This window comes from Ambystoma mexicanum, chromosome 1q, assembly GCF_040938575.1.
Source record: "Ambystoma mexicanum isolate Mex_15411 chromosome 1q, UKY_AmexF1_1, whole genome shotgun sequence".
Classification (NCBI taxonomy): Eukaryota; Metazoa; Chordata; class Amphibia; order Caudata; family Ambystomatidae; genus Ambystoma; species Ambystoma mexicanum.
In genome coordinates, this window is record NC_090922.1 from 1,329,727,037 (window position 1) to 1,329,754,317 (window position 27,281).

Sequence of the window (27,281 nt, forward strand, 5' to 3'; positions counted from 1 at the left end):
GAACTCATGCATCAATGCCATTCTGCCCTCATCATCCCGCATAAACTCCAACAGGCGAAAGGGGACCGTGGGACCGATTCATATTAGCACACCCCTTGCATTTGTTGAGAAGGGGGGGCCAAACAGTTTCCCTCCCCATTGCTTACTGATCGCACTCTGTCGGTCTGAGTTTAAATGTGTTCCTTGTAACAATGCAACTTGCACATTCTTCCTTTTCAGGTAGGCCTGTACTCTGTCTCTTAACAAAACTATTTAGGCCCCTAACATTCCATGACACTATGTGTAAGCCGTTAGCCATCAGGCCCCTCTCTGTCCGGCCCCTGGGATTCACATCGGCCACCTGCCAAGCCCAATGTAATCTCCAGCCCATCTTTGCAACCAGTGATTCCCTTCGCCAGCTGTGTCAATCTCCCCAATCCGACCCGCTCAAGCAACCAGCTTCCACTTAACATGCTATAGCCTATGCGCTCAGCCCTACCATGCCTGTTAAACCGCTTCCTAACATATAGGTAACTAGAATAAAAACAACTAAGCCCCTCCACGGGTGGTGCAACCAAAACCACCCTGAATAACGTTTGCTTCCCTTTCCTTCCCAACAAACACCCCCCCCCCCCACAGGCCTACATCGTAGCATGTGCTTGGACTCCACTGCCTCATCGACACCTCTCCCTCCCCACCGTGGAGACGTACAACAGCGTGATGCCTTAAAACGGGCATCCAAAACGGGGCATCCACCGGGATGGCCCAGCAGCCGGCACAGGCATCTGCCTGTGCCCTCAATACAGGTTGCGCCATCTCCAAGTGTCTTCTCCCCCATTTAGCATCCCATTTCTTACCTTATTTCCTCATGGGATCGATGGCATGCCACTTTCTCGTCCCTGGTAATCACGGCGCCCTATTCTTCCTCTTTGGGAGCTGCGCAATTCCCTGAGCGTCCGTCCAAGAATGGCAGCCTCTGTGTCCTCGAAAAAGTGTGACTTCCCGTTATGGGTCACTTTGAGTTTTGCTGGGTATATTAGCATGTATCTTACGTTCGCTTTCCTCTGGCGTTTCTTCGTAGGGTTGAACATAGCTCTCCGCCTCTGCACTAACATTGTGTAGTCTGGATAAATAGTGAGTTTCGCTGATGCCCGTACTATGCCTCCCCCCTGCTCTTGAGACGGACAGTATTCGTTCTCGCTCCTTGTAATTCACGATTCTTGCTATCACCGGTCTTGGCGTGGCCCCTGGGGGTGCTGTGAGAAACCTGAGGGTATTCTCCCGGGTAGACCTCAGGAATCCCTTATTAAGGTGACAGGGAAGGGCTGGCGCTCTCAGATTCAACCCCTTGTGGCGGACGAGCGAAGAAGGATCACCTGGTTTGGGGAGCCTGGGGTTATGCTTGGGGTGGGGGGTGGGAATATCCCAGGTGAGAGACTGTATCATACCAGGGGCGAAGGCGAGAATGACAAAGTCCCAGAAACCTTTTAGGTTGTTATCCATCTACCTCCCCTCTACCCAAAGAATCTCCCTTACCTGTATGAACAACCCTTCCACATCTGGTACTTCCCCTAGAGGCTCAAACCCTGTTGCATTCAGAAACCACAAGTCCCAGAATCCCTATTTTCCTGTTTCCTACCCGAACACTCCCAGTCAACCTTGGACCAATTATCAACTGTAATTTCATGCTGAAGATACTGGATATGGTTGCCACTAACCAAGTTCAGGCTTTTGTGGAAGCCCATGAGATTCTCCATAGTCAATAGTCAGGCATGCAGTACCAAAACGGCAATGCTTGATCTTCAGTCCCATATGCTGAGTATAGTGGAAAACGGGTAATCTGGCATATTCCTATTACTCGACCTTAGTGCAGCATTTGATTTGTTGGCTCATAACCAACTCAGACAGGCGGTTGCGAAGGGAGCAAATTGCTCCAAAGAAGCAATTGATTGACTCACATCATTCTCTCGGACAGGAAATCTAAGGCTCACAGGGGGATTAGTTTCTCGTTTGAATAGGCCATCAGTTGTGGAGTGGCTAAGAGGGCGAGTCTATCGCTGCTCTTTTTCAATCTATATATTAGGTACCTTTGTATCGGCAGAGTATTTTTCACCAATTACGCTGATGATACCCAGCTGGTCATTGAACTAAGCGGAGACTACTCCCTAGACAGTATTAATGATAAGAATCTCTACAAACGTATTGAAATCTGTATGAACAACAATTGGTTGTGCTTAAATGCAAAGAAGACAGAATTAATGATCTGCGGGACCAACCGAGCCAGGGCCAAATTGAGACATCAATATGAGTTTCTACATATAAAAGAGTCCCAAATAAAAGCCGTAAATAAGGTTAAGACACTAGGGATGTATATGGAAGCTTCACTGAGCGAAGAGGCACATGTCATGCAGCTTAATAAGAGCTGCTCCTATTACTTAAGACTCCTACGCAGAATACGCCCTTACTTGAGTTAGGAAAATCGCACCACATTTGCATTAGCGACCATCTTGTCCAGGTTCGACTACGGAAACGCACTCCTGTTGGGGGCAAATAAAGGACACATTGCGAAATGCCAAAAAATGTGATACCGTGCTGTGACAATAAAAGAAAAAAGCAAAATGGAACATCTCAGCGAAGACAGGAGAAATCTTCATTGGTTAACCGTAGAGGACAGAATTCAATTTAAATCATTGACTTTGGCTCACAGATGCATCCATGGAAAAGCCACTGCCTATCTCAAAACGAAGTTGGTCGCCTATGTGCCGGGTCGTGCCCTCAGATCCCAAGCCCAGGGCCAATTAGAAACCACTAGTTATAGGAAAACAAATGCATTGGGTAAAGCCTTCTACACCAAAGTTGCTACCTCATGGAATAATCTTCCATTAGAAATTAGACTCAAGCCCTCTTACAGTATCTTCCGAAAAGAAGTTGACACATCGGTTTCGATAAATTTCACCTGAGTTGTTGTCCTGTGGCCTGTATGCTGAGTTCTGTGTGTTTGTTTTGCGCCCTGATGCCTGCGGCTCCGGCACGGTACAAAAAAATAAATTAAATAAATAAATTCTTCTCCCTGTTTGTCTGACTATTATTTCCCGAACTCCCAATCTGTTTTGATGAAACCCTATCTTTCCCACAATCCCCCCTGTTCATGTCACAGTTATTCCCATGTGTTTCCCAAACCTTACAACTCCTTTTCCCCATCCTACCCTGAAGGATGTTTAGAAACTCTAAACTCCCCCTCCCCCCTTTCTGATAAGAACACTTATCGAGGATTAAAACAAGGGTGCATCTTGGCATCCACGCTCTTTAATCTATTCATATTGGATATTAGGTGCGCCTTTCAAAATATCATCTGCGATGCCCCTAAATTGGGTTCACATTCCATCAATTACTTATTATATGGTGACGATTTAATTTTGATAGCACAAACGCCGAGTGGGTTGCAAAATATGTTAGACCAGTTGAATAATTATGCTTCTGTGAATACATGATTATAAATATTTCGAAAACTAAAGTTTTGGTAGCTCGTAACTTTAAGACAGCCGTCAAATCTTTACACTGGCACTTGGGCTCAGAAAAACTTGAAAAAGTTATAACCTACAAATACCTAAGAGTTACAATTACTAATTCAATGAGGATGGATAATGGTATTGTAGAACCTCAACAAAAACTCCAACCTCTAACTAATCAGGCAAAACCTTTATCGTATAAATTTGGAAAATTCTCCCATGACCACATAATGTTTTATAGACAAAAAGTAGTTCCCATATTAACGTACGGAGAGGAGACGACATTACCTCAACAACAAGCCTTTTGGGATGCGATCGAGGGGAAAGTTTGGAGAAAGACTCTGTGCCTTCCCAACTGTACACCTCGAGCAATGATATGATTTGAAGTTGGCTTATCTTCATTATTTTCTCAAGTTCAATGGAAAAGATGCGCCTTGCTAAGAAAATGCCTAACCAACTTAACAGCTGTAAATGTAGTTGGTATGTTGGCTCGGTATTTAATGACATCTAAGGATTCATTTCCAAGCAAATGGTTAGAACACACTTTAAATATCCTTGCTGATGCCAACATCCCACTGGAAACACTTACATAATCCCGGCAGAGCCAAAATAAAATTGTACCAGATGGACTGGATTAATACCATCAGCCAATGCTCACAGAAAAGATTTCGATATAATGTTATTTGGCCATAAGAAATTGGGAATGATGGCTGACAACCTTTACAGATGGCCCTCGCCCCAAATGCCCAGTGAGTATCTACGATTTAGATTTAACCTTTGGCATACACGTGACGTATTAGCAAATCGAAAACTGATAAAAAGAAACATTGCAGCACTGTCTAATTGAATGTCTGGATTTAACAGATTTGAGAAAGAAGTATTTTTCAAGAGTCACTATGTTTTTACCCCCTATGAATCAAACACAAGCGTGGTACTGGCTTTTTACTAATAAGACACTCACAGTCCGTATCGCAGTTGTACAGTATCTTAATGCACTGTTCAAATCTGTCTAACAAACCATGTCCCTTTCCTTTATTATAATTGTATTTTAATGTTATATTTTTGATTGTTTTTTTTAATGTTATGAATCTTGTGTCGTTGATATATTTTATTTATCTTGTCAACAAAATATGCATATGTAAAGAAAATTTTATATATATGGATCAAGCTGTTATATAATCAAGTAATCATGATCTGCTTTTTATATGTTTTGAAAGGTTTAATATTTTGAACCAAACAAATAAAAAATTAAAAAATAAATAAAACACTTTTTCACACGGTGACCAACAACGGACTAACCCAAAAGCTGTTCACCTGACATGTCCCAACACAAAGGTCAGACAGAGTCAGGCAATTGACAGTAACCACGCACACCTGACAACCCTTTACTTTCCCCACAGGGATAAAAGGCAGAGCATGAGAGCACACTATGCACAAGGCCGAACACACAAGGACACAGCTATACCGGACCATCAGTTCAAGCGTAGGAGAAAGGCAGCGAGACATGGAAGGATGACTAAGGGAGAACTGCCCTTGCCCTATTCAATTCAGAACTGCAAATCCTCAGAGAGGGAAATCATAAGACTGGGAGTTACAGCTGGCGTGTGGAGAAGCGGATGTCAGCGGTGCATGGGTGCCTACCGCATTGATAGCACAGGCAGGGAGGCGTGCTTGCTACCGTTTTACCATCCTTGACTCTAGAGACAAGACCAGCCAAAGGGTTCAACACAGCCAATGAGTCAGAGGAAGCTGATAGCAAACCGACATGTGTTGAGCCCAAGGTTGCAAGTGGCAACATTAGACAAAGGCAGGAACCAGGAACAAAGAACTTGTGTGTATCTAAACTTTTGTGAAAGCCCAGAGAAGGGCCAGTGGCAGAGTGGTCAGGCGCCGTAGGAGTCCTCATTTGAAGTACTCTTGCTGGCCCCTTTTGTGTTGAAAACTGCAAGTACCAGAAGGCCCTAGAAAGGGGCTACGTGAGATGTCAGAGTGGTCATGCAAAGGTCCCGTCAAATCCTTTTGTATCATCAAAAGTCGCTGATCCATGGTGAAGGGAACCCCGTTTTTTAAGATTGTGTACTGTGAAATAAGGCAAGTGTGTACCGGACAGAGGGATGCCGAAAGAAAGCTAGGAGAATAGAACCCCCACTTTCTGATGAAATTCAGCAACTCATGAACTGTGAAAGAGCACTATGTGAACCCAACGGAGGGATTCCAATGGGAAAGCTACTGAGAGTGAATCCCACATTGAGATAAAGAAGAGTAAATTGGATTTAGGGCAAACGTGAACCCGGCTTGAGGGATACCTGCGAGTTAGGGTGAAGAGTAATATACCCAGGAACATTGTGTCGATGAGAGCAAGCCCACAGTGGTGTTAGTTTAAAAAGACATTAAAGAGCTTGAATATTACAAACTGTATTTGAAAGGCCATAGTGAATCCAACGGAGGGAGGCCCATTTTGAAAGAAGGATCTGAGCCCGGAAGAGGGAAGTCCTAGGGGCAAAGAGCCCTCGCCCAAGGTGCAAATACACCGGAGGAACTTTTGTTTATTGTTTTGAATCAGCAGGCCTTCTGAGGAAAGAGACTTTGAGGAGAGAGACTTAGCCGCTGAAGTTGCTGGTATCATTGAACTGGAATTGGGAGCCCCATGCTGGAGAGGCCCGGAGTGTGCTGTGCTCAGGAGTTCCGCCTTGTCCCGTGCTTGAAACATGGGGAATGGATACCCAACCATACCATCCTGACTTATAATTTTGAGAACACTTCTTTTCTTTCTGGTGAACATTATCCCACACTTTTTTTGTAACTTCTTGGTAAGGATTGGCCATAGTTTTTTTAGTATAGGCCCGTGTTTATTTGACAAGACACTACTAAGACTGCCTTATTATTATTTGATTGTCGTAGCTTGCTCCCATCGTAGCTTTAGGTTTAGATCAGGCGTTTTTCTTACCAATGCATACAGTTTAATAAACACCCTTGAACTGGGATCACTTGTGTCTGTCTTTACTGTCGCCACCATGAGTTCCTTACAGCGGTCCCCAGACCAGTTATCTGTGTGCTCTTTCCACCGTGAAGCCCTGGGTTAGCGTCCCTGGGTCTACCTCTCGCAGGAGTACATTTTCAACATAGGTGATTGGGTCACCACCTTCTTCGCCCTTTGGTAGCCCGAGGATTCTTATGTTATTCCTCCTTGCTCTTCCTTCTGACTCCTGCCCTTGGTGCTCTAGCATGCACATCCTGGTGTCTAGCTCGGACATCTGTGTTCGTGTGACTGTGTTGGCTGTATTTTCTTGTAACTGTGTTTCTACTCTGCCTATCTGATCCGACAGGGTTCCTACATCTAGCCTCAATAGTCCCACGTCCACAAGGACTGCGTCCATCTTCTGCTCAAGACGTGCTTTTAATGAGGCGATGGCTTCCAGAATATGGTTCTCCTTGCGTATTCCTTCCTGCAAGAGTGTCTCGTCTCCCTGAGAGCCCGGGGCAGCTCGGTCTCCTTCTCTGTGTCCCTCTTGACAAACATCTCCATGTTGATTTGTTTCGCCTTGCCACATTGACGTTTGGCTGGCATGAGGGCAGATTCGCCTTGTGCCTCTGCCCCTGTTCGGGGGTCCAGTTTCCTCACCAGTGGTCAGGTGCCGGTGATAACTTCTGGAGCCGCTATGCGCTTAATTTCAGAATTGGCTATATCTGAAACCAGTGCCCGGGCTACAGGGCCAAGGAGGCGCTCCCATCAGGACCAGATGTTCTACAGCAATCTTTTCATTGTGGGTTAGTCCATCCTCAAGTGCCACCACCCAGGCACTTCCCCCAGTCTCTGCCAAAGTTACCTTATCTTGTGCGGTGGTGTCTCTGGCCTACCCAGTCTCTGCCAAAGTTACCTTATCTTGTGCGGTGGTGTCTCTGGCCTACACCAGTCCTCAACTGCAGCTTCTTCAGGTCCCTTTGAGACCTGGGCTCCTCTACCGCCAGCTGTCTGCTCCAGTGCCGTTCAGTAGTGTTCCAAGTTCGCCCCACCCGCTCTGCTTCTCCTCTGGAGCTGATCCATCCAGAGTGCTCTGCAAAGAGAATTATGTTCAGTCTGGTGTAAAACCCAAGGTTCGCCCCGGCCAGGCCCAGCGGTACCCAGTGCTTTTTCTGCTGGGTTGACTCTCCGCCCAGAACCACCATCGGGGCACCGCCCTCCAGTCTTATGGGCTCAGCAATTGTATTTATGGGGTACGTGTAGTAGTCTTGGTGCCCAGCTACTCGCCCAGGTCCGTCCTCCCTGCATCAGCAGCCCTTTCTAAAGCCACACAGGGAATCATACTTCAACCTCCATAGTTAAATAAGGCTATAAACAATTGCACACTGTACTTGACTCCTCACACACTTGTTAACCAGGCCTCCTGCACGGCAGCGACTGCACGCATCGAATTACAATTCACCCTGCATAGAACTGCTAACATTAACCTCTCTCACTACCTGTAAAGCTGTAGAAATAGGATCATCAATGACATTTGTGATGTCATCTTTCATGTCATGGGTGTTAATCTTAGAGCACAGTGGTGATGCGAGTTCTCCATCATGGGGTCTGGCATAGAGTCACATGCTCATGAATATTCCCCGTTGTCAGGTTGGGAATCCTCAGTAAAGAAAAAATCTGTTTCAGTTCTGAACTGTCTTTCTCCTAACAACCAATCACTGGTCTCTGGGTCATACTGCCCCCAGCCAATTACTGCCCTCTACCTAAGCCCCTCTTCTGGCAGATTTTTACTGCACGTTCAAGTGTTGGGCGTCCTCGTGCTTAGCTCTCGAGTTTTTACTGCGTTTTGCGCTTTTTCCTAAGAGTTTTGCTCTATTTTTTTGGTCAATCGAGCCCTGCACTCCATCGATCCCCCTTCCGATTAACAGGGACCCGTTTTTCAGTTTCTTCAGCGCCCCAGAAGCGTCTTCAAGGCCTACACCGCGTGGACATGACGGATGAAAAGAATGGCTCCCCTTTTCAAGATTTGCCCCGGCTGTGGCTTATGAAATGTCTTTGCGGACGATGGACATTCCCTGTGCCTTTACTGCCCGCACTTAGACCCGACCGACGTGGAGGATGACTGTACGTCTTGTTAGCATATTGTCCCCCGCACTGATTGGCCACGGATTGGCCACTCCTTCCAAACCGAAATCCCCATCAAAGTCTCTTTCCTGGGCATACCTATACAGATCTACCACAAAGGCATCACCCAAAATTAACAGAGTGCGTCTCTCCATGTCAGTCCGCCTCACTACACAGAGCAATGAAATACAGTATTGCCACCCCTTCCTGTGAACCACACCCTCAGTACCTGATTGGATAATACCCACAGTCCCATTGCCATTGGCCAGCATGCTGAGAAGCGCAGAATTTGGCACGTGCGTTTCCCTGAGTACCGTGAGGGTGGCGCCCCAGTAAAGCAGGAGCAGTCCTTCTTCGCTTTCCACTATTTATTTGTCCAGCACTCCCTCAGTGGGTACTGTGAAATATTCACACACGCATGGACCAATCACATCCAAGACCTCTGCACCCAACACTATTATTTCTATACAGCACTCCATATGTACCATCAAACATTCAAGTCTCCAGGGTGATTCGCAAGCACCTCCAGTAGAAAGTTCTGTGAAACTATCCAAGACTTCTGCATCCAGATCCATCCACATCACCAGGAGTGGGGGAATACATTTCAACCAGGGTAGGGGATTTCGTCTTTAGCGGTGGCTCTGAAAAGAGCCTTTAAAAAAAAAAAATGTTTACGTTCTTACACAAAACCTTGTTTGTTTTTGCTCTTTATCTCAGTTTTTGTTTTCTTTTCCTCCTCATATTTTTACAGGATTCCCTACAACGCTTCTTGCACAGTGTAAAACAAAACAGTGGTTAAAGAAATGCCATTTGCATGGAACCGGTGCAAATTTTGCTCATTAAGTGCCGTTTTCCGATTCATGGGACACACAGTGCGTGACTTACCTGAGACCTGCATTGAATCCGCGCAGGTCGAACATGTCACTGCGACAGCACGAATGCCTTGCACGAGATGCCCAGTGAAGGTGCACACCATCCAGCGCACACACCTAAAAAGAGGGCGGAACACTTGGAATTGGGAACAACAAGCGTAAATGTGGGCGTTACGTGGGAAGTACAACAGCTGACAGCACGTATTCATGGAATTGAACAGGGCTCTCCTGCGCGCGGGAATAGACGCGCTAATTCGGAAAGACGTCCACCAAGTGAAAGCAGGCATAAGTGTCACAGTGCACCTAAAACAAACAGCTACGATGAATGTACCAGGAAGAGGAAGAGGAGGAGGAGGGGGTAGATGGGGTAGATGGGGTGGAGGAGGAGGAGGAGGAGGAGGAGGACTTCTTTTATGGGGTGGCACACTTCCCCAAAGTGCTTGGTGCCATTGGTTGCAGCCATGTGGCCCTACGTCCACCTAGGGCCACAGATCACATCTATCGGAATTGCAAGCACTGGCATTCCATCAACGTGCAGGTTGTATGTGATGCCACCTATCCAGGGTCCACCCATGATAGTTTCATATTCAGAATGTCACCCCATACATCGGGACCTGGAAGCTGGGAGGCATGGCAACACATGGCTCATTGGTGGGTATAAATGTCTGTGCACATGCATGCACGTTAGACATAGACAAAGCCAACTAATGCCAACCATTCTCACCTCCCCAGGGGACAGTGCCTACCCTCTGAGCAGCTGCATGATGACGCCCATACGGAACCCCACCACATCACCCCAGGTAAGATACAACGCAGCCCATATTGCAACTAGGGCCATAGTGGAGCACACATTCGAAGTGCTAAAGTCACGCCTCAGCTCCCTTGACCACTCCGGTGGACAGCTACTATATGCACCACGAGTAGTGTGCAGGATCATTGTGGCAGCATATGTCCTTCACAACGTTGCGAGCACAACGTGGCTTACCGGTGGGCATGTGGTGCCCCCACATCCCCAACCTCATGCGTGGCTGCTATGCATGGGAGGGGAAAGGGCACGTGGCGAGGCAGCCCATACCCAGCTTGTGGTGCAATTTTTCACCTAAAATCCCACTCCTGCCGAGTGCACACAGGCCTGGCACATTCCAGGTGACAATCGATGTTGGCAAAGGGACAATCAACTGTCCCAACCTTACCACCCTGAGAATGTGTCCTTGCAGCGCTGCCTGTGGCTGCAGGACTACATTCCTCCCTTGATCAGCTGCCCCAGGAACAGCAGCCAGTACTGTGGCGCGTGACCCTGCAACCGTAACCACCACAGACGGACATACCAAAACACTGACTGGCCCTGTGAGAGTTTGGGACAGAACAGCATCCACAGTAGAATCACTCACCTGTGACAGCAATGAGGGTTCCATGTCCAATTCAGCACCAGAGGCATAGGCGTCCTCCGAGGTGTACTAAGAGAACTCCTGGGCAGGATGGTCTGTAGCACCAATGGATTCTCATAGGCTACCACACCACGCCCTCCACTGGTGCCTGGTTGAGGCTTAGAATACATTTCCTACTCTTCCACTTCCTCCTCCACTGCATCCAGTGCCTGATCACCTGTACAAATGCAAAAAAGAGACACGACTACACATGTTAATAGCATAGGCCACACACATAGGAATTACAATGTTTTCAACCAACACATGAACCTGCCATGACACACATGACACAAACTCGGGCATGCACGCATTGGCAATGAAAAGGATGGGGATCCTGAAAGCAGACATGGATGCGTGTCAAAAGGCCAAAAAACACATGTACTGCCTGGTGCATAGCACCTGCATCACACACAAGCATGTCACTGGCATAGTCCTTCTACAAAGACGACTGATTCCAATACACAGATGGCACGTAGCATAGCCATGCCAGAACTGTCAACCAGGCTCAGATGGAAGTTGAATACTACTGTCCATGAGCCATGTACAATGCATGCCAGACCGTGTTGTACCAGACAGTGTGGGCTGGTGGCAAGTGCATTCTCTGTCATTATTAAATAAATAATCTGCGACTACTGCACGGGAGAGGGGGATAGAAAGCACAACACATGCAGAAGCATCAGAATTGTCTCCAGACCTGGAGAAGCTGCACATCCAGTTACATAGACGCAGGGAGGCTGTACAAGAGGGAGGCCCCAGCTCAACACAGACAAGAACCACAAACTAATTTCCATGAGGAGCAAATGACCCTGAGGGAGCATGAAAGGGATGATCAAAGACCATGAGAAGGAAGTAAATACTGGAGATGGAGTAGAAGGAAGTGTAGGCCCAGGACCCATAGGGACTTGCTGAGAATGCACAGGGTTCAGGAATAAACACTCCTAGCCACTGTGAGCCTGTGCCGCCATCACAGTCCTAGGCAGATACCTTGCACCAAGCCTAAAGGACTATCCACACAGTCCTAGTCTGACAGAGTTGCAGTGGGAAGAGTGTAGAATCCTGGTAAAGCCTGTTGCAGTAGTCCACCATAGGAATTACCAGTCCTCTGGAGACAGAGCTGCTGGTGGATGGAGAGGAAAGGAAGAATGCCTCTGAGGAGGAGCCGCTTGCAGGGTGACCTCACAGAGACTTCATTCATGTGACGATAGAAAGCAAGCGTTGATCATCACAGACTATGCGCGACCACAGTTTGGAGAAAGAATAGGGCCAAGAGAGTCTGGACAGAGAATGTCATGGAAGGAGGGAGCCGGTGTGGTGATGAGGATTGCCTCTGTGTGCACATGGTTTGTATGCAGTCTGCATGACAACAAGCACGTATCAGTCCAACATCACATGGGTCACAAAAGGCATCACATGGGTCAAACATAGACTGAACTGGCAGACAAACATAACACATCACCCAAGAAAATACACATGGACTGGACACACACACACATCACCACTCACCGGACATTGGTTCATACATTGGCAGGTCTCCCACGACTTGGACCTGCTCCACTGCAATGAAATCACTAGCGATCTCCTCATGTCCAATGAGTTCATTGTCCTCTAGTGGTGACCCACCGCCAGTCACCAGAGTGGAGGCGAACTTGGCAGCTAGCTTGTCTTTTGCTCGGCGTCGGAGGTCATGCCAGCGCTTCACGACATCAACAGCTGTGCGCCTCTCATTGCCCAAGGCGCTAATACAGTCCGCGAGGCACTGCCAGTTGGCCATACGCTGAGCAGGTGTATGTGTGCTCCCTGCCTGCACCAGCATGTCACGGCTGTGTTCCGACACGTAGTCCATGAGCGTGTCCAGTTCCTCATCACAGAAACTCATCTTTCTTGTCATGTGGGACTGCTGTGCCATGTCTGGTGTCCCAGTCTGTACTGCTGGAGCATGCTTCTGCCTCTTGCAAGGTGGTGTAGGCCCTGAGTGGCTTCTGCCTCTCTGGTCAGTAGGGGCTGATGTACAGGTGGTCTGGCCTATGGGATCAGCCACTAATGTTACTACAGCAGGTCGGCTTGCAGGGATCAGTAGCTGGGTGCTGTTGCCAGGACCCTGCACCGCACGTGTCTTGGCCTTTGGGACATGGCAATCGGCCATTGAGTCACCCTGTGCCTGGGTTGGGACTAATAAAATCTGGGCTGGCTGACCCTGAGCCTGGGTGGAGGTAGCCATAGCGGCCTCTGCAGCTTCCACACCCTGGCTGCTCTGGACAGCAGATGGCAATGCTTGTCCGGGACCACGGGTACTGGGGATGTCAGCAGCAGCTGCATCTCCCTGCCCCAGTTGGGTGGGGGGCATAGCTATCCCTGCATGGGCCTGGACACCTTACCCACGTGGACCAGCTTGACCACCCGGACCACGACGCCCACCTTGGCCACGTCGCCCACCTTGGCCACCTCTGGCAGGTCGCCCAACTTTGCCTCCCTTCCCACTTGTTGCCCTCCCCGTCATGGCACTGATGGACTAGCGCAGTGGGAGGTGCAGCCAACAATTGTCCTGGGCAATTGGAGTGAGGGGGCAGGGTACTTGATGGAAAACGTACCACTGTGCTCCAGCAAGGCTCTATGTGACCCCTGGTGAAAAACTAACGGGTCACGCAATGCTCAAGCACAGCGAAAACAAAAATAAACGTGTACGCGACCACTCAGTAGCCCACGTGTGAGTAAAAAAGTCCTGCAGTACGCTGTGGCACCCAGCAACACAGAAAATGCGTACGTGATGAACATGTAGGCTACTATGATCTCGAAAATGGGGTACGCGACACACAGGGGCAACCACAGTGGGAAAAATGTGTGCACGCCTCACTGTGTGCCTCGTAGAATGAATAAAATCATGTGTGCGCGTAGGCAACTCCCCTGCCAAAACAAGATTGTACGCACTGCCACAGTAGTGAACTAATTGCGTGTGAACCCACAAGAATATGAAATTCACGCGTACATCCCCACGAAAAGCACGTACATTGCACTGTCGTCCTACGCACACCTTTATCCCATACTGAACGGCAACGCCCAACGCGTGTTATGTAACTTACGGGCTTAGGGCCTTTCCTCCGATTACACGCTAACGGTCTGTTTCCACACATGCGGAGTCACTCTGTTTCCGGCTGGCCACGTGAAAGAACATGGAAGACCCACGCTCCTGCCTACAAGGCCATTTACCTGCCTCTGACTGCCCTGGGCTGCCTCCTGTGAGCCATCTACTGCTGCCAGCCCACTCTGTGTGCCTGCTGCCAACGTGCCTTGCATTTTGGTGCCTGCTCTGAAGCCCATTGCAAGTGATCCTGTTGTTGTGACCTCCTCTGCTGATCCGGAAGACTCCCGGCTGCCATGCCACCGCTCCACAGCCAGCCCAGGACCACCTTGCCCACCCACACCTGCCGCAGGTGTTGCAATGTCTGACACCACACCATCTGAGGCAAGTGGCAACCCCCCTGCAGCGAGGCAGAGGACTGTCAGCTTCAGTGCCAAAGAAGTTGACATCCTGGTGGAGCAAGTCCTGGGGCATCATGATGCCCTCTTCCATGGACCATCGCAAGTCAGCAAGGAAGGCTGGAGGAAGATCTGGGTGGACATAGTGGGTGCCATCAACGTGGAGGGGGTGGCACCCCGCAGCTACTAACATGTCCATAAGCGCTGGGAGGACTACAGGTCCAGGACCCTCAGCAAGGCCCGGCGCCTCCTCAAGCCTGGGGCTTTCCGAGGGGGGGGGCGCCAGGGCCTGTTGACCACCTCTGAAAAGAGGGTCCTGGTGCGCATCGACCCAGCACTGCACACCCAGGTCTTGGAGTTGGAGCTCCGTCCGGAGTCGACTGGCAAGTGTCCATGTGTTCTTGTCCACCATAGTGCATGTGCATGTAGAGGTGTGATTGGTGTGTGCACCCTGCTCTTTTGTTTGGCATGCCTACTGTACAGATGTCCCAATGCAATTCCCAGGCACAGCTTCGTGTGAGTTCATTGATGCATGTGCGACATCAATGGTGTCTGTGTGGAAATGCCTGATGTGCGCATGTATGTTACAACGTGCACATGTCATGCCAGAGATGTGACTCGTGTGCATTTGGCAACATCATGGACATGCATGGTGTGCATGTGTATGTGTATGAGAAGTGAGTTTGTGAGTGGCAGACACTCCAATTTCACCGCAAGTGCTCTCTGACTGTCGGAATTGAAACAATATTATGCCTCCTATCGCAACAATTGTATGTGTATTGGCCTACGCCAAGTTGTCTAAACATCATATGCGAACAAACTCCACGGCAAGGTCTTGACCTTAGAGAAACTAATGTAAGTCGCCATCTAGGATTAAGCCGCCATTTTAGGTTCTCTTGTTATATGGAAGTCACCCTGAACATCAAAATGGAGGCCGAATGACATTCTGAGTAAGATTCTGGCCGTTGTGACCTCCGTACACATGAATAATTAATATGCCTGCAGGCCACTTGTCGGGGTCGCGAAGTGAGACCTTGTCCTACCGTTGACCTATATGTAAATGTACAACTATAATATATGCATTTTGATTGGTTTCAATGATAAAGGATTGACCTGGCAAGGAACCCATAGGCCCGGCTCACAGAATGGTTAACCCACGAGAGGGTTGTCCAAGGGCTGGATAAACTGTATAAAGACCCAGGTATTCCAATGTGCTCTCTCTCTCACTAACGCATCAAACCCTCGTTGAAGTTCGTTATGTTACTCTGAGAGCCGAATAGCTATCCGTTTGTCAATTGACTTTGGTAACTGCTTTTAAATAAAGCACTTGTATGTTCCTTATAACCTGTGTTGGTGTGTTTCCTTTTGGGCTTCCCGGCCTCATATTATTTTTCTGTTTCCACATGACCATATGGATCCATGGCCTGCTTCATGACTGTCAGGTAATGTGAGTGAGATGTGTATGTGCCATGATGCGTGTGAGGGGCATGTACAATTTGGATGTGCTGGCAGTGCTGTGTCCAAGGATGTGAATGTCTGGTGTGAATGACGAACATCATTCTGCATTTGTGTGAATGACACTACCCTCTGTGTAGTGGACGGTGATGATGGTTGTGACCTTTGACAGTGGCAATTATGTACTTTTGCATTGTGCCAAACACACATATGGCCAGTACTCTGATGTATGTGTTCTATGTTTCCCTATCCACAGTGACAATGGAAGAAGAGGGCGGAGAAGGCGCTGTGGAGCCCGGCAGCAGGGATGCTGCCACCAGGCATAGACGCAAGGCCTAGTCACCCTCCCATGCACTGTCATCTTCTTGGAGCGAGGATACTGGTGCTGCGTAGTCTCCCAGGACAGTCACAAAGTGCATGGCTCCAGTGGCTGCCTTCCTCCGCAGGGAAAGCCATTATGTGTACTCATACCTGGACGTTTGGTTGGTGATGGGTCTATCGCGACCATGAGCCTGTTGCAACAGCTGGGATTTGCCATCAACTTCGCAAAATCCTATCTGATGCCGTCCAGGGATTTGGTGTTTCTTGCGGCTCAATTTCTTACCCAGGACAATCTGGTGAAACCTTCCAGTGAAAGAGTGGAGAAGTTGCTGTCCGAAGCTGGCGAGCTGAGCCACGGTATGGTTGTCTCGGTCCGAAGTTGCATGTCGCTGTTGGGAGCCATGGCGTCATGCATTCCGCTCATTCCAAATTGCCACCTGTTCACGAGACCAGTGCAGGAATACCTCGCCAACAGGTGGTCGCAGAGTTGAGGGTTGTGGTCGGACAAAGTTGTCATCTCCCGGGAGCTTTTGGATGCCCTTCGGTGGTGGAACCAGAGTTTCAGTTAACGATTGTGGCAGACGCTTCCCAGGGGCGGTGGGGGGCGCTCCTTGACAAATCACAGGTACAGGGCCTATGGTCTTGGGAGGAGACATTGCTGCATATCAACGTGCTGGAGTTGAGAGCGGTGCACTGGGCTCTTGAGTCGTTTCTACCTCGCATTCAAGGAGCAATGGTGCGGGTGCTGACGGACAATACCACTACTATGTTATATTTGAGGAAGCTGGGCGGCATACATTTCCGGATCCTGTCAAAGCTCAGGAGGTCTGGCCTTGGTCCCTGACTCAGGGGATTCATATTGTAGCAGAATGTTTAGGCAGACACGCTCAGCAGAGACACCAGTCAGCTGCACAAGTGGAGGCTGAAAAAGGAGCAGGTTGCAAAAATCTTCCGAAAATGGGGGTCTCCCCGCTGGACTTGTTTGCCACGCAGGAGAACAAGCAGTGTCCGAGGTTTGCCGGCAGAGTGGCTCACCTGGAGTCAATGGGGGATGCGTTCCCATTCCCTTGGATGGGCCTCTTTGTGTATGCATCTCCCCCGTTTCTGCTGATTCGGAGAACGATCCAGTTGGTGCGCAAGTATCAGTGCAGAGTGATCTTGGTAGCCCTATTCTGGCGATGGTTCTCAGATCTCCTTCATCTAGCAGTGGAAGAGCCGTTTCGTCTAGGAGCGGACCGGGATCTCCTGTCACAGGACGAAGGCAGAGTGTGGAATCACGATCTGGCATCTCTCTGCGTGGCTGCGTGGTTCCTGACCGCGCCGAGTTCGGTCATCTAGGTATCTCACAGGAGTGTCGTTGGATCCTGGAGGCAGCAAGGGCCCCTTCTACCAATGTATCGTATGGTCTTAAATGGGCAAGATTCTGTGCCTGGTGTGATGGGGACCCAGAGGTGCAGCCGTTGGACGTCTCTCTGGCCCAGATTCTCCCTTACTTGTTGCAGCTTGTGCAAGGGGGCCTGGCGTTGTCACTGCTCAAGGTGCATTTGGTGGCAATTTCCAGGTTCACAAGACGGTGCCATGCTACTCCCCTGTTTAGTGGTTGGTTAAACATTTTCTGAAAGGACTGTTAGCACTGTTTTGGAATCTCAATGTGGTTTCTCTGCTCTCATGAAACCACCATTTGAACCCATGTCGACGGTTTCCTTGAAGTTCCTCTCATGGAAAGTCGCATTTCTGGTTGCGATCACATCTGCCAGAAGGGTGTCAGAATTGCAGGCACTGGTCATTGACCCGCCATATCTGAGATTTATGAGGGACAAGGTTCTCCTAGCTACTAATCCGCACTTTATCGTGAAAGTGCCGTCGCCATTTCACAAACTTGCTTCCATTGCCTTACCCTCGTTCTTTGCTAATGCGACCACGCCGGCAGAAAAAGCTGTGCATTCTCTGGACGTCAAGAGGGCATTTAAGTTTTATCTGAACCGTACTCCTGGTTTCCGGAGGAACATAACAGCTGTTTGTAGCATTTGGTCCCTCCAACAAGGGGCTATCTATTTCCAAGCAAGGACTTTCCCATTGGGTCTCCTCTACGATTTCATTTTGTCATGCGAAAGCTGGCAAGCCTTTGAGGGGCAATCCTAAGGCCCATTATACATGGTCCACAGCGGCGCTATGGGCTGTTATACTGCTCCCTGACATTTGCCACACGGCACCCTGGGCGGTGCTGCATACCTTTACCAGGCATTACTGTCTGGTGCAGCAGCATATGGAAGATGTGCAGGTGGGACAGGCAGTCCTCCAACGCCTGTTTCAGTAAGGTAGGCTCCGCAGCTTCAGGGGGTTTTGTTTTTTTTTGCCTGGCTATTTTTGTTATCATGCCTCTGGGTACATGTCATTATTGGGGTTCATTGTCATCTTAGGGCATGGGGTGTAATTTGCCTGTCATGCACCTCCAAGTTTATACATACTGCTATGCAATCTATTCACATCATGTGAATCCATGAAAGATCCAATGCTGGAGAAGGGAGTAGTTTCTTACGTTTAACTCCATTGCTCCAGCGTTGGTATCTTTCATGGATTCACATGCACCCCTTGGTTAGAGTTTCCTCTATTTTGGAGGTAAAAATCTGAAGGGAAGCCGCGGGGCGGGGCTCTTTATATCAGAAGTCCTATTGGTGTAGCCTGCAGCACCCTAAAGGAACGTTGATAGAACACTAAAGCGTAAAAATGTCCATAGGAAAACGCTAAGTAAAGTTACCGAGGTTTTCCTAGCCTGACAACGGGAAATATTCACAGAATGTGAATGCATGAAAGATGACAACGCTGGAGAAATGTAGTTACAGGTAAGAAACTACTCCCTTACCCTCTGCTAGCCCACGGACACATTTTAAAGTAAAATTAAATTGAAGCAGACGAGATGGAAGAATGGTGGGGGGGTAGAACAAAGAGTACGAACAGCAGAAAAAAAAATTGGTGCGTCGAAATGGGAAGCAGGGAGACGGAAACGGGAGCAATAGTGAAGATGGGAAAATAGAGTAGTGATCAACAGTTTCGTAGCATGAAAGGTAAGGAAGGGGGAGCAAGCTTTTCTAATAAAGAAATGAAAACTGCAAGATTGTGCAGTGTTAGAGATGGATGCAGTGAAGGAAAGAGAAGAATCAACAGAACACCTAGATTACGGGAAGAAGAAAAAGCAAGAACATGTGGAAAGCTAATAGGAGGAGGAGAAAGAGGGGAGGCACAGTAGAAGCTGGAATAAAGATAACATCCCTTGTAGAAGCATTGAGATGGAGAAAACAAGTGTGCATCCATGTTTGAAAGCAAGCTAACCAGTGTAGAGAGCACAGAATGTAAAGAATCAGAAAACAAGGAAAAGGAAAGGAAAAGTTTTGAGTCTGTGTCGAAGTGTGCCGACAGCCCAAAAGAAGGGACAATAGCAGGGCGAGGAGCAGCATATAAATAAAAAAGGGGACCTAAAACTGACCCTTGAGGAACTCCATGAACAAGGAAAAAAGGAGGAATTAGACCCACTAGAAGAAACAGAGAAAGAATGATCAGAAGGATAAGACTTACACCAAGACAAAACAGTACCAGAGTAACCAAGTGAATGTAGAGTTCAAAGTAAATTGTAATGATCCACAGTGTAAAAGGCAGCAGAAAGATCAAGAAGAATAAAAATGAAAGTGAGCTTAGAATATTTAGTGGATAGAAAAGAAATAGAGACAGAAAGAAGTGCCGTTTCCGTGGAGTGGAGAGGGCGGAAACCAGATTGAAAAGGTTGAAGAAAAGAGTTGAGATTTAGGTAGGGTGTGATCTGGGTGTATACCACCCGTTCTAAGATCTTAGAGATAAGGAGGAAGAGAAATGGAACGATAGGTAGAAGGTGCAATGTGTCCAAAAAGGTTTATTTTTTTAATTGGGGAAATCGTAGCTACTTTGCAATGAGTATGAAAATTGGCAGAAGAGAGAGAAAGATTGATAAATGGTTTTAGGCTAATAAAAGTGGGAAGAACTTAGTCGTAAGCGTAGAAGGAATAGGATCAACAGACGTCGTAGGATGAGCACTTGCAATATAGCGGGCATTATCAGATTCAGATATAGGCGAGAACAAAGGGAAGGAAAAGAGTGACCTGGAGCAGTAATCCGTACATTATCACTAGACAAAGATGAAGAACGTAAGAGTGTAATGTTAGCAAAGTCAAAGGGGGAGAGTGAGGAGGAAAGAGAAGGATCGGGAGAAGCAGGGGTAAATATGGTTAAGAATTTGGAAAAGGCATTGGGATGAGGAGAATAAGAAACAAGATTGAGGGTTTTTTTTGCAGCAGAACGAGTAGAGACATAAGAGGTGTGAATAGATGATAGCAATGCGTTCCGATGTTGACCTGTTTTTTTTCCATAACCACTCGCCACACTTTAGATTGGCATGCAGTGAACAGAGATCTGGTGTTAGCCATGGTTGAGGAATTTTAGCAGATGGTGGAAAGGTCATAATGGGTGGTGTACATCCAGAAAGGAAGTGAGAGCTATATTTAAAGTCAAGAGATGAATCCGAAGAATGCGGCATGGGAGTAGGTTATTGAGAAAAATGGTAAGAGTTCTTTAGGGTGAGAAAAGGAGAGGAGGAATGGATGGTGGAAAGATGAAGATTAAAATCCCCAAGAGTAGAGGCCATGTCAGAACAAAAAGTTGTGTGCCAGGAGGGCGATGTAAAATGAGAAATGAAATAGTGTAGGGTTTAGAAAAGGAAATGGAACAGTATTCGAAGGAAGGGAATAGAGGGAGAGAAACAGTGGGGTGGGAGAAACAGAAAAGGAAGTCAGAGAAGCGGAGGTAATAGTATCCGAAGGGGAGATCCAGGTCTCTGTGAGACATACAATTTGCAAATTTAGATGACAAAATGTATCAAGAAGATGAGTTTTATTGCAAATAGAGTGAACATTAATTAAGCCAATAGCACGACAGGGTGGACCGGGATGGCGGATAAAGGTGAAAGATTGATGAGATTACGATGGCAGTAGGTAGTGCATGGGGAGGGGGGCTATGGCAATGAACAAGAAGAAATGCAGGCATGATTAGTAAAGAAAAAGCAGCAGCACCTAGAATAAACTTTAAAACCGTCTGATGAGTGATCGGCCAATGAGGAGACTGTAGCTCCAGGTCTTAGGTGATGGATAGTCCTACCTGCAGAGGGGCAACTGGAATGACCTGGTTGTCAACATCAAGAGTAGAGTGGTAGTCTCATAGCAGTTGGCAACCAATAATTCACAAAGACGCTCCAGTGGCAACCAGGATGGGCAAGGCCCTTAGAACAGCTCCCTTGACTGAGGACGCCCAGGGCAAAGGATGGCCTAGCACAGCTTCCTGTATAGTGTTACATGATCTGTCATGTGACCCACTGCAGCATGCCACAGGGAGGGGGGCGGAACCAATGTGTGGGCCAAAGCAGTGGCAATGAGGTGGCTTAAGGCCTCAGAGGAAAGAACCTTCCTTGCTCTACCCTCAGCTGAGCTAGCGATTCAGCAGATGTGACAGAGAAGGTAAGTCTGCAAAGGCTGGTAATGGCTTTGAGTGTAACTGTAAGTTTACCTATTGGTGTTGGTACAGGCGCTGTTAGCACTACCGGCACAGTTCTTATCTTTGGCTAAATCGGAGCTCAATATTGATACATTAAAGTGTTAGGTGGCATCTATCTTTAAGAGGGTTCTTGAAGAAGGGCTTTGCAGTGCCATTATGGGACCATTTTTATGCTGGCTCCATTCAAGTGTTTGCTTGCTTGGCCATTATATTTATTCTCCTTCAAGGTGCTTTCTTAGTTGCAGCAATCCCTGCTCAGACTTAAATATCCACTCTTGTTTTTGATGTTTTCCAAAGAGAATATCAACTACGAGGCTTCACCCAGGATTTCCAATCTCAGATTTTTAAATCTCTGATTGGTACATCTCACTTCAGTTTCTTCAGCAGGTTCATTGCTTTGTTTTATAATAGCACGAATAATCAGATAAGTAACTCTCGCTTGAGTTTCTTCTGCAGTTTCATTCTTTCGTTTTTCAGCAGCACTAATTCTCTTAACACCAAGTCGTTTCAGTTTCTTCAACAGTAAGTCTTGCTTTATGTTATTCAGCACTTTCATTGTTCTGTCTCAAAGCATGTTGAATTCTATCAGCTTCATGGTCTTGAGATCTTCCTTCTTCAGAATGTTGATCATGTTTAAGCTTTCGATGTTTTGGTTTGATTCGGGTGGGATAATGTCATCTTCAAATTGTAGCATAATTCCATTTGATGTCATGAGGGTGAAACACCTGCCCTTTACAAAATGTTGCAATAGAAATTAATCCAGTGTTGATCATGTTTCAGCTTCGATGCGCGATGATGAGCACTTTGTACAAATGACCTGTAGATGGCGGTGTAACGCCCCAAAACGTAATGCCGAAAAACAAAGCCGAAAAACAAAAAAGATGGATAATCTCAGGAACGAGATGACCTATCGAGCCAGAAATAGTTGCATTAATTCGGTAATGGAATAAAGAATATTGACAACGGACCTCACTGATCACGAGGCATTAAGTCCCCAAGAATGCCACATACAAAACACGACTTTGTTTAATATATATATATATATGTTCCACACACAGTGCCCTCTGAATTCCTGCACCAGAAAACGATCCACCAGATAGTGTTTTTCTGTCTCGTCAACAATGTTAGACAGAATGGCACTTTCAAAGATTCAACCCCAAGGTGGCAAAATTTCATCTAGAAGACCAACATTTTGTAGGATGTCCAAGAAAGGCAATGCCATTTCAAAACGGGTTATCCTCAGCTGGATGCGATGTGTATTAAAATAGGCTACTAGTCGGCTCACAGGCATGTACCAGAAGGCCAACAAAGATGTTCATTCAGCAATAGGTCAGGCACACATTTCTTACACAGGTAAGGGAGAATTTCCTGTAGGCCATCTACCAAGTTGCAACTTGGTGGTCCTTGCATAGCTGTACCAACCATTATCATCTAAACACTGTGGCGTGCGAGTATGCTTGGTTGGGTTGCTCTGTCCTGCTGTTAAATGGTCCTCCTTGCACTCGGCACTGCCACCTGTTAATTTTAGATTCGGGAATCTTTCTCAGAGAAGAAATGTATCCATGATTAGTTATTTAACTTCACTAATGTTCTTTCGGAAGATTATAGTATTCCTCGACACAGATTCCTTTTCGATCTGACGATCTACCCCTCAAAAGATTGTTTGTAAATGAGCTGCAGTTTAGTTGAGTCAGTATAAACAACTATGACCTGAGGCATGCGGAGGTGGGGGTAGGGTGTAGAACTGAGTTATTTCAAGGATGTCTGTTCAAGCGCAAGAGTCTGATTGCTGCATGCTCTACTTAGAGGCTTTGAGAAGCATTTCAACCAGCGCCAGGATGATTTCTCAGAGATGAGGAATCTGCAGAGGAATATTGTATCTTTCTGAAAAGCTTTACTGATGGGAAGTAGGTTGCTCTTCACCATGGCCACCACATGTTCAGGGAAAAGGGTTCAGTTGGCTGTGCTATTTTCTCTGTTTGGGATTTAAGGTAAATGACATTTTTTTGGTATGACCCAATTATCTCTGATGGGCTGCTGATTTCATATTACTGAGAACTCTAGCCCTACTCTTTCTGAATATATTGAAGGAGATGAGTAACATACTAATGCTGTTGCAACATGCAATGACTTGCCATAAGAGCAAGGACACACTTTACTAACCTTTGCCACTGCCCTCCCGTATTTGTTTTTGTAAGCCTGAACAATCCAATTAAGTGGGCTACCGATAGATATGGACAGTGCATCCTACCAAAATGTAAATAGTTAGCTTTTCTTACCAATATATCCCTTCTGTCATTGTGACCCCTTTAGTTTCCTTGTCTATATTGAACAGTGGTTACCTTCATGCTGTCATGGCGAGCCCATTTTCTCATTGCAGTGCTATAAACGATTTGGAATGTTTTAATTTATGTTGGTATAATTTGCTTTGTCCTGTCCTTTCCTGGCAGTGGTCCTTTACGGTTATGCTCTTATTGTTTTCACAGCCTCCAACTGTAGTATGCAGCATCTGCAAACGGGATGGCCATTCAAAAAACGACTGTCCTGAAGATTTTAAGAAAATTGATTTAAAACCACTGCCACCAATGACAAACCGATTTCGCGACATTCTTGATAAAGTATGCAAGAAATGCTTTGGTCAGTATCTCCCTATTTCGTCAGTGCATAGGGCTGTACATTCTTTTTTTGCTAATGCTAGTGCTTGAATTTGTAAATGCATAGATCTGGTTCAACCGTATCTGGAATGGTTGATTGTCCTCCTTGTTCTCTAACTCGTCTTTCACATCACACTTTTTTGAATGCATTTTAGGAGCTGTAAGTGAGTGACATTTTAGACACTTGAATTAAGATTTTGCATTGTCTGTAACTGATTGAGGTTTCCAGTCATGAAACTGTAGTAAAGGGAAAGATGAATGTGGCAAGGGAGCATTATGCCTTGTGGGATTTATTTATTTATTTTTATTTATTGAATATTTATGAGGCGCTTATACACCAAGACAGTGTTTCATAGCGCCACAAGGCTCAAGAGAAGGGAAGGGAAGGGAACAAGGCAGAACAATAGGATCAATAAAATAGAAAAGAACATCGGTCCTGCTAGGCCTTGTGACATTCGGAGCGTGCAAGTGCAGTAAAAAGGGAAAGAAAAAAGGTTTTTTTTTTTTTTAGGAGGGGGTGGTAGTAAGTGCTATTAGGGTCTGCTAGGGGAGGAAGTACCAGAGGTGCCCCTTGGGGAGACAACATGTGAGTGCAAGGGCAGAGACATCCCAGGAAAAGAGGGATATCTAACTCCCAGACAGGTAAGTGCAGGGCAGAGTTAAAACACCCGACAGGCTGTGTTATGCCCAGAGGGCCGGGTGGGGGGGGGTCCTGGGGGCGATTGGGCAGACGACCAGGACCCTATAGGACTCTTGAGGGACCAGGTCGCCAATCTCAGAGGGGATGGTTAGCACTTGAGGGGGGAGAGGGAAGGAGGAAGAGAAACGAAAGGTCATGTGCATGGAAGGAGGGAGAAGTGGAAAGTGCGAAGCAGAGGAGAAACAGATAAATGACAATAAATAATAAAGGCAACAAGTAGGAGGGAGCCAGCTAAGGAGAGAGATCCATCCCAGCGCTCTGCTTCAAAACACGTTTGATCAGCAGAGAGTTGGAGCAAGACAATCGATGGGATCTGGAAGGAGAGTAGTTGGTACGAGAGAGTTGAATGCAGCATGGTTCCAGGCCACAGACAGCCTTGTGGATGATTCAAAGGGTCTTGAATTTGATCATTGCAACAACCAGGAGCCAGTGGAGAGATTTTAAAGCTGGGAAGATACGGTCCCAGGGTTTGAAGCGAAGGATAAGTCTTGGAGCCCTATTCTGGATTAGTTGAAGAGGACAGAGTGAAGAGAGGCAGGTTGAGGATTAGGCTGTTAAAGTAATCTAGGCTGAAGAGGGACAGACCTCTAGAGACGTTTAACTTCTGGGGGAAGGTGAGGAAAGGGAGAATGCCTCTAAGGAGGTGAAGTTGAAAGTGGGCCTTTTTGCAAGGTCCAAGATGTGAGGAGTAAAGGAGAGAGAGGAGTCAAAGATGACTCCAAGGTCTTTGGCCTCAGTGGAAGGAGAGGGAGGTGAGCCCAAAGAGGGCGGCCAAAGTGCAGGAGTTAAATGGGGCGCAGGTGTCCCGATAGGATGGATCTCGGTCTTACTGGCATTAATACAGAGATAATTGGAGGAGCACCAACACTGAATAGCAGACAGACAGTCAGGAATGATGAGGGGAGCTTGAAGAAGAGTTTTGTGTCATCTATATAACACTGAAAATGAGGAACGAAGGCTGATATCCAGTGAGCAAGAGTTGCAAGGTAGATGTTGAAAAGGCAAGGCAAGAGGATGGAGCCCTGGGGAACACCACATGTACATAGAGTGGTGGAGGAGGAGAAGGAGCCAAGGAGAACCTGGGAAGGGCAGTCAGTGAGGTCAACCATTCCAGTGCCCGGTCTGAGATACCAAGAGTATTTTAGCGCCGCTTTATAAGGATAGAATGCTTGACCGTGTCAAAGGCAGAAGAGTGGTCAAGGAGAATGAGAACAGCCTGAGAGTTAGAATCAAGATTTGCAAGCAGTTCTTCGCAGGTGTTCAAGAGAGCAGTTTCCGTGCCTCCAAATGCTCTCAATCCAGATTGATGGTTGTGTAAACAACCAATGAGCTCAGCATGTTGGGTCAGTTGGGGGGAAGACAAGCAAGGGAGTGCTTGAGAGAAGACGGGAAAGAGCCAGATGCTAAGGAGTGGTTGCAGAAGTCCCACCTTGAAACACTTGTATATAGGTACGTTATAAATGCCATATCATAGCAAGAGCCACAGCGAGGGTGGAGATTTTGCCCTTAATGGGTCTGGAATAACAGGGAAAAACCAGTTTGGATGCGACCTTCATAGAGCAGACTACTCTAGAGAACTCCTCCGTTGTGATAGGGGAGATGCAAATGGTAATTTGTCCAAATTGTCCAGAATAAGATATTTTACAAACGCGCATCAGTTAATGGGCTGCATTTTATTGCAGTGCTTATTATATTTAACCATTGCTGTGCATTCCATTTTTATCATCTCTTCTTGCATGATGCAGTGGGAGGAGATGTAGTTGTTAACACTTTCAGTCATCTAAAAGTATGCCTATGGCTTAACAACATGGTCTGCTTTAATGAAGAAATACATAAAGAATTGCAAGGCACCACCAGGGAGCCCGGTGTGCACCACCATACACCATCCTGTTCATGGGTAACTAAGAATTGGAACATATCTGGCTGCTTCTGCCATTTACATGAAATATCTATTGGGGTCTCTGCATCAATGCTTTTTTGATAATTTGGTATGGTGAAATTTGAGCTCTAATGGTATATACAACGTATCTTAATCAGAATTCGCTTTCGAGTAAGTATTTGGCTGAATCCTGGCTGAAATTTAAATTTTCGACTTATCACTCCAAGCCGAATAATTTTCCCTACAAAATACAATGAAGTACTGCTTTGACTGGTGCCTGGAACCATTCAGGCATGTCATGTTTATCCGTTAAAAGGATCATTAAACAAATGCTGTTGTCAATTCTCTGGT

At 47.0% G+C, this 27,281-nt stretch overlaps 1 protein-coding gene across 7 annotated transcripts in view; it reads left to right on the plus strand.

Annotated features, from left to right (window-relative positions):
• Nucleotides 1–27,281, plus strand: part of TUT4 (terminal uridylyl transferase 4) — a 2,154,442-nt gene that overhangs the window by 569,550 nt on the left and 1,557,611 nt on the right. For all 7 annotated transcript variants that reach the window (XR_011291019.1, XM_069642184.1, XM_069642186.1 and 4 more), the window contains exon 15: nt 24,184–24,334. Coding sequence is in view for 6 of the 7 variants with exons in the window: in XM_069642184.1 (XP_069498285.1) it covers nt 24,184–24,334 (151 nt within the window). In the remaining variant the exon portion in view is untranslated. The remainder of the gene's footprint in view (nt 1–24,183; nt 24,335–27,281) is intronic.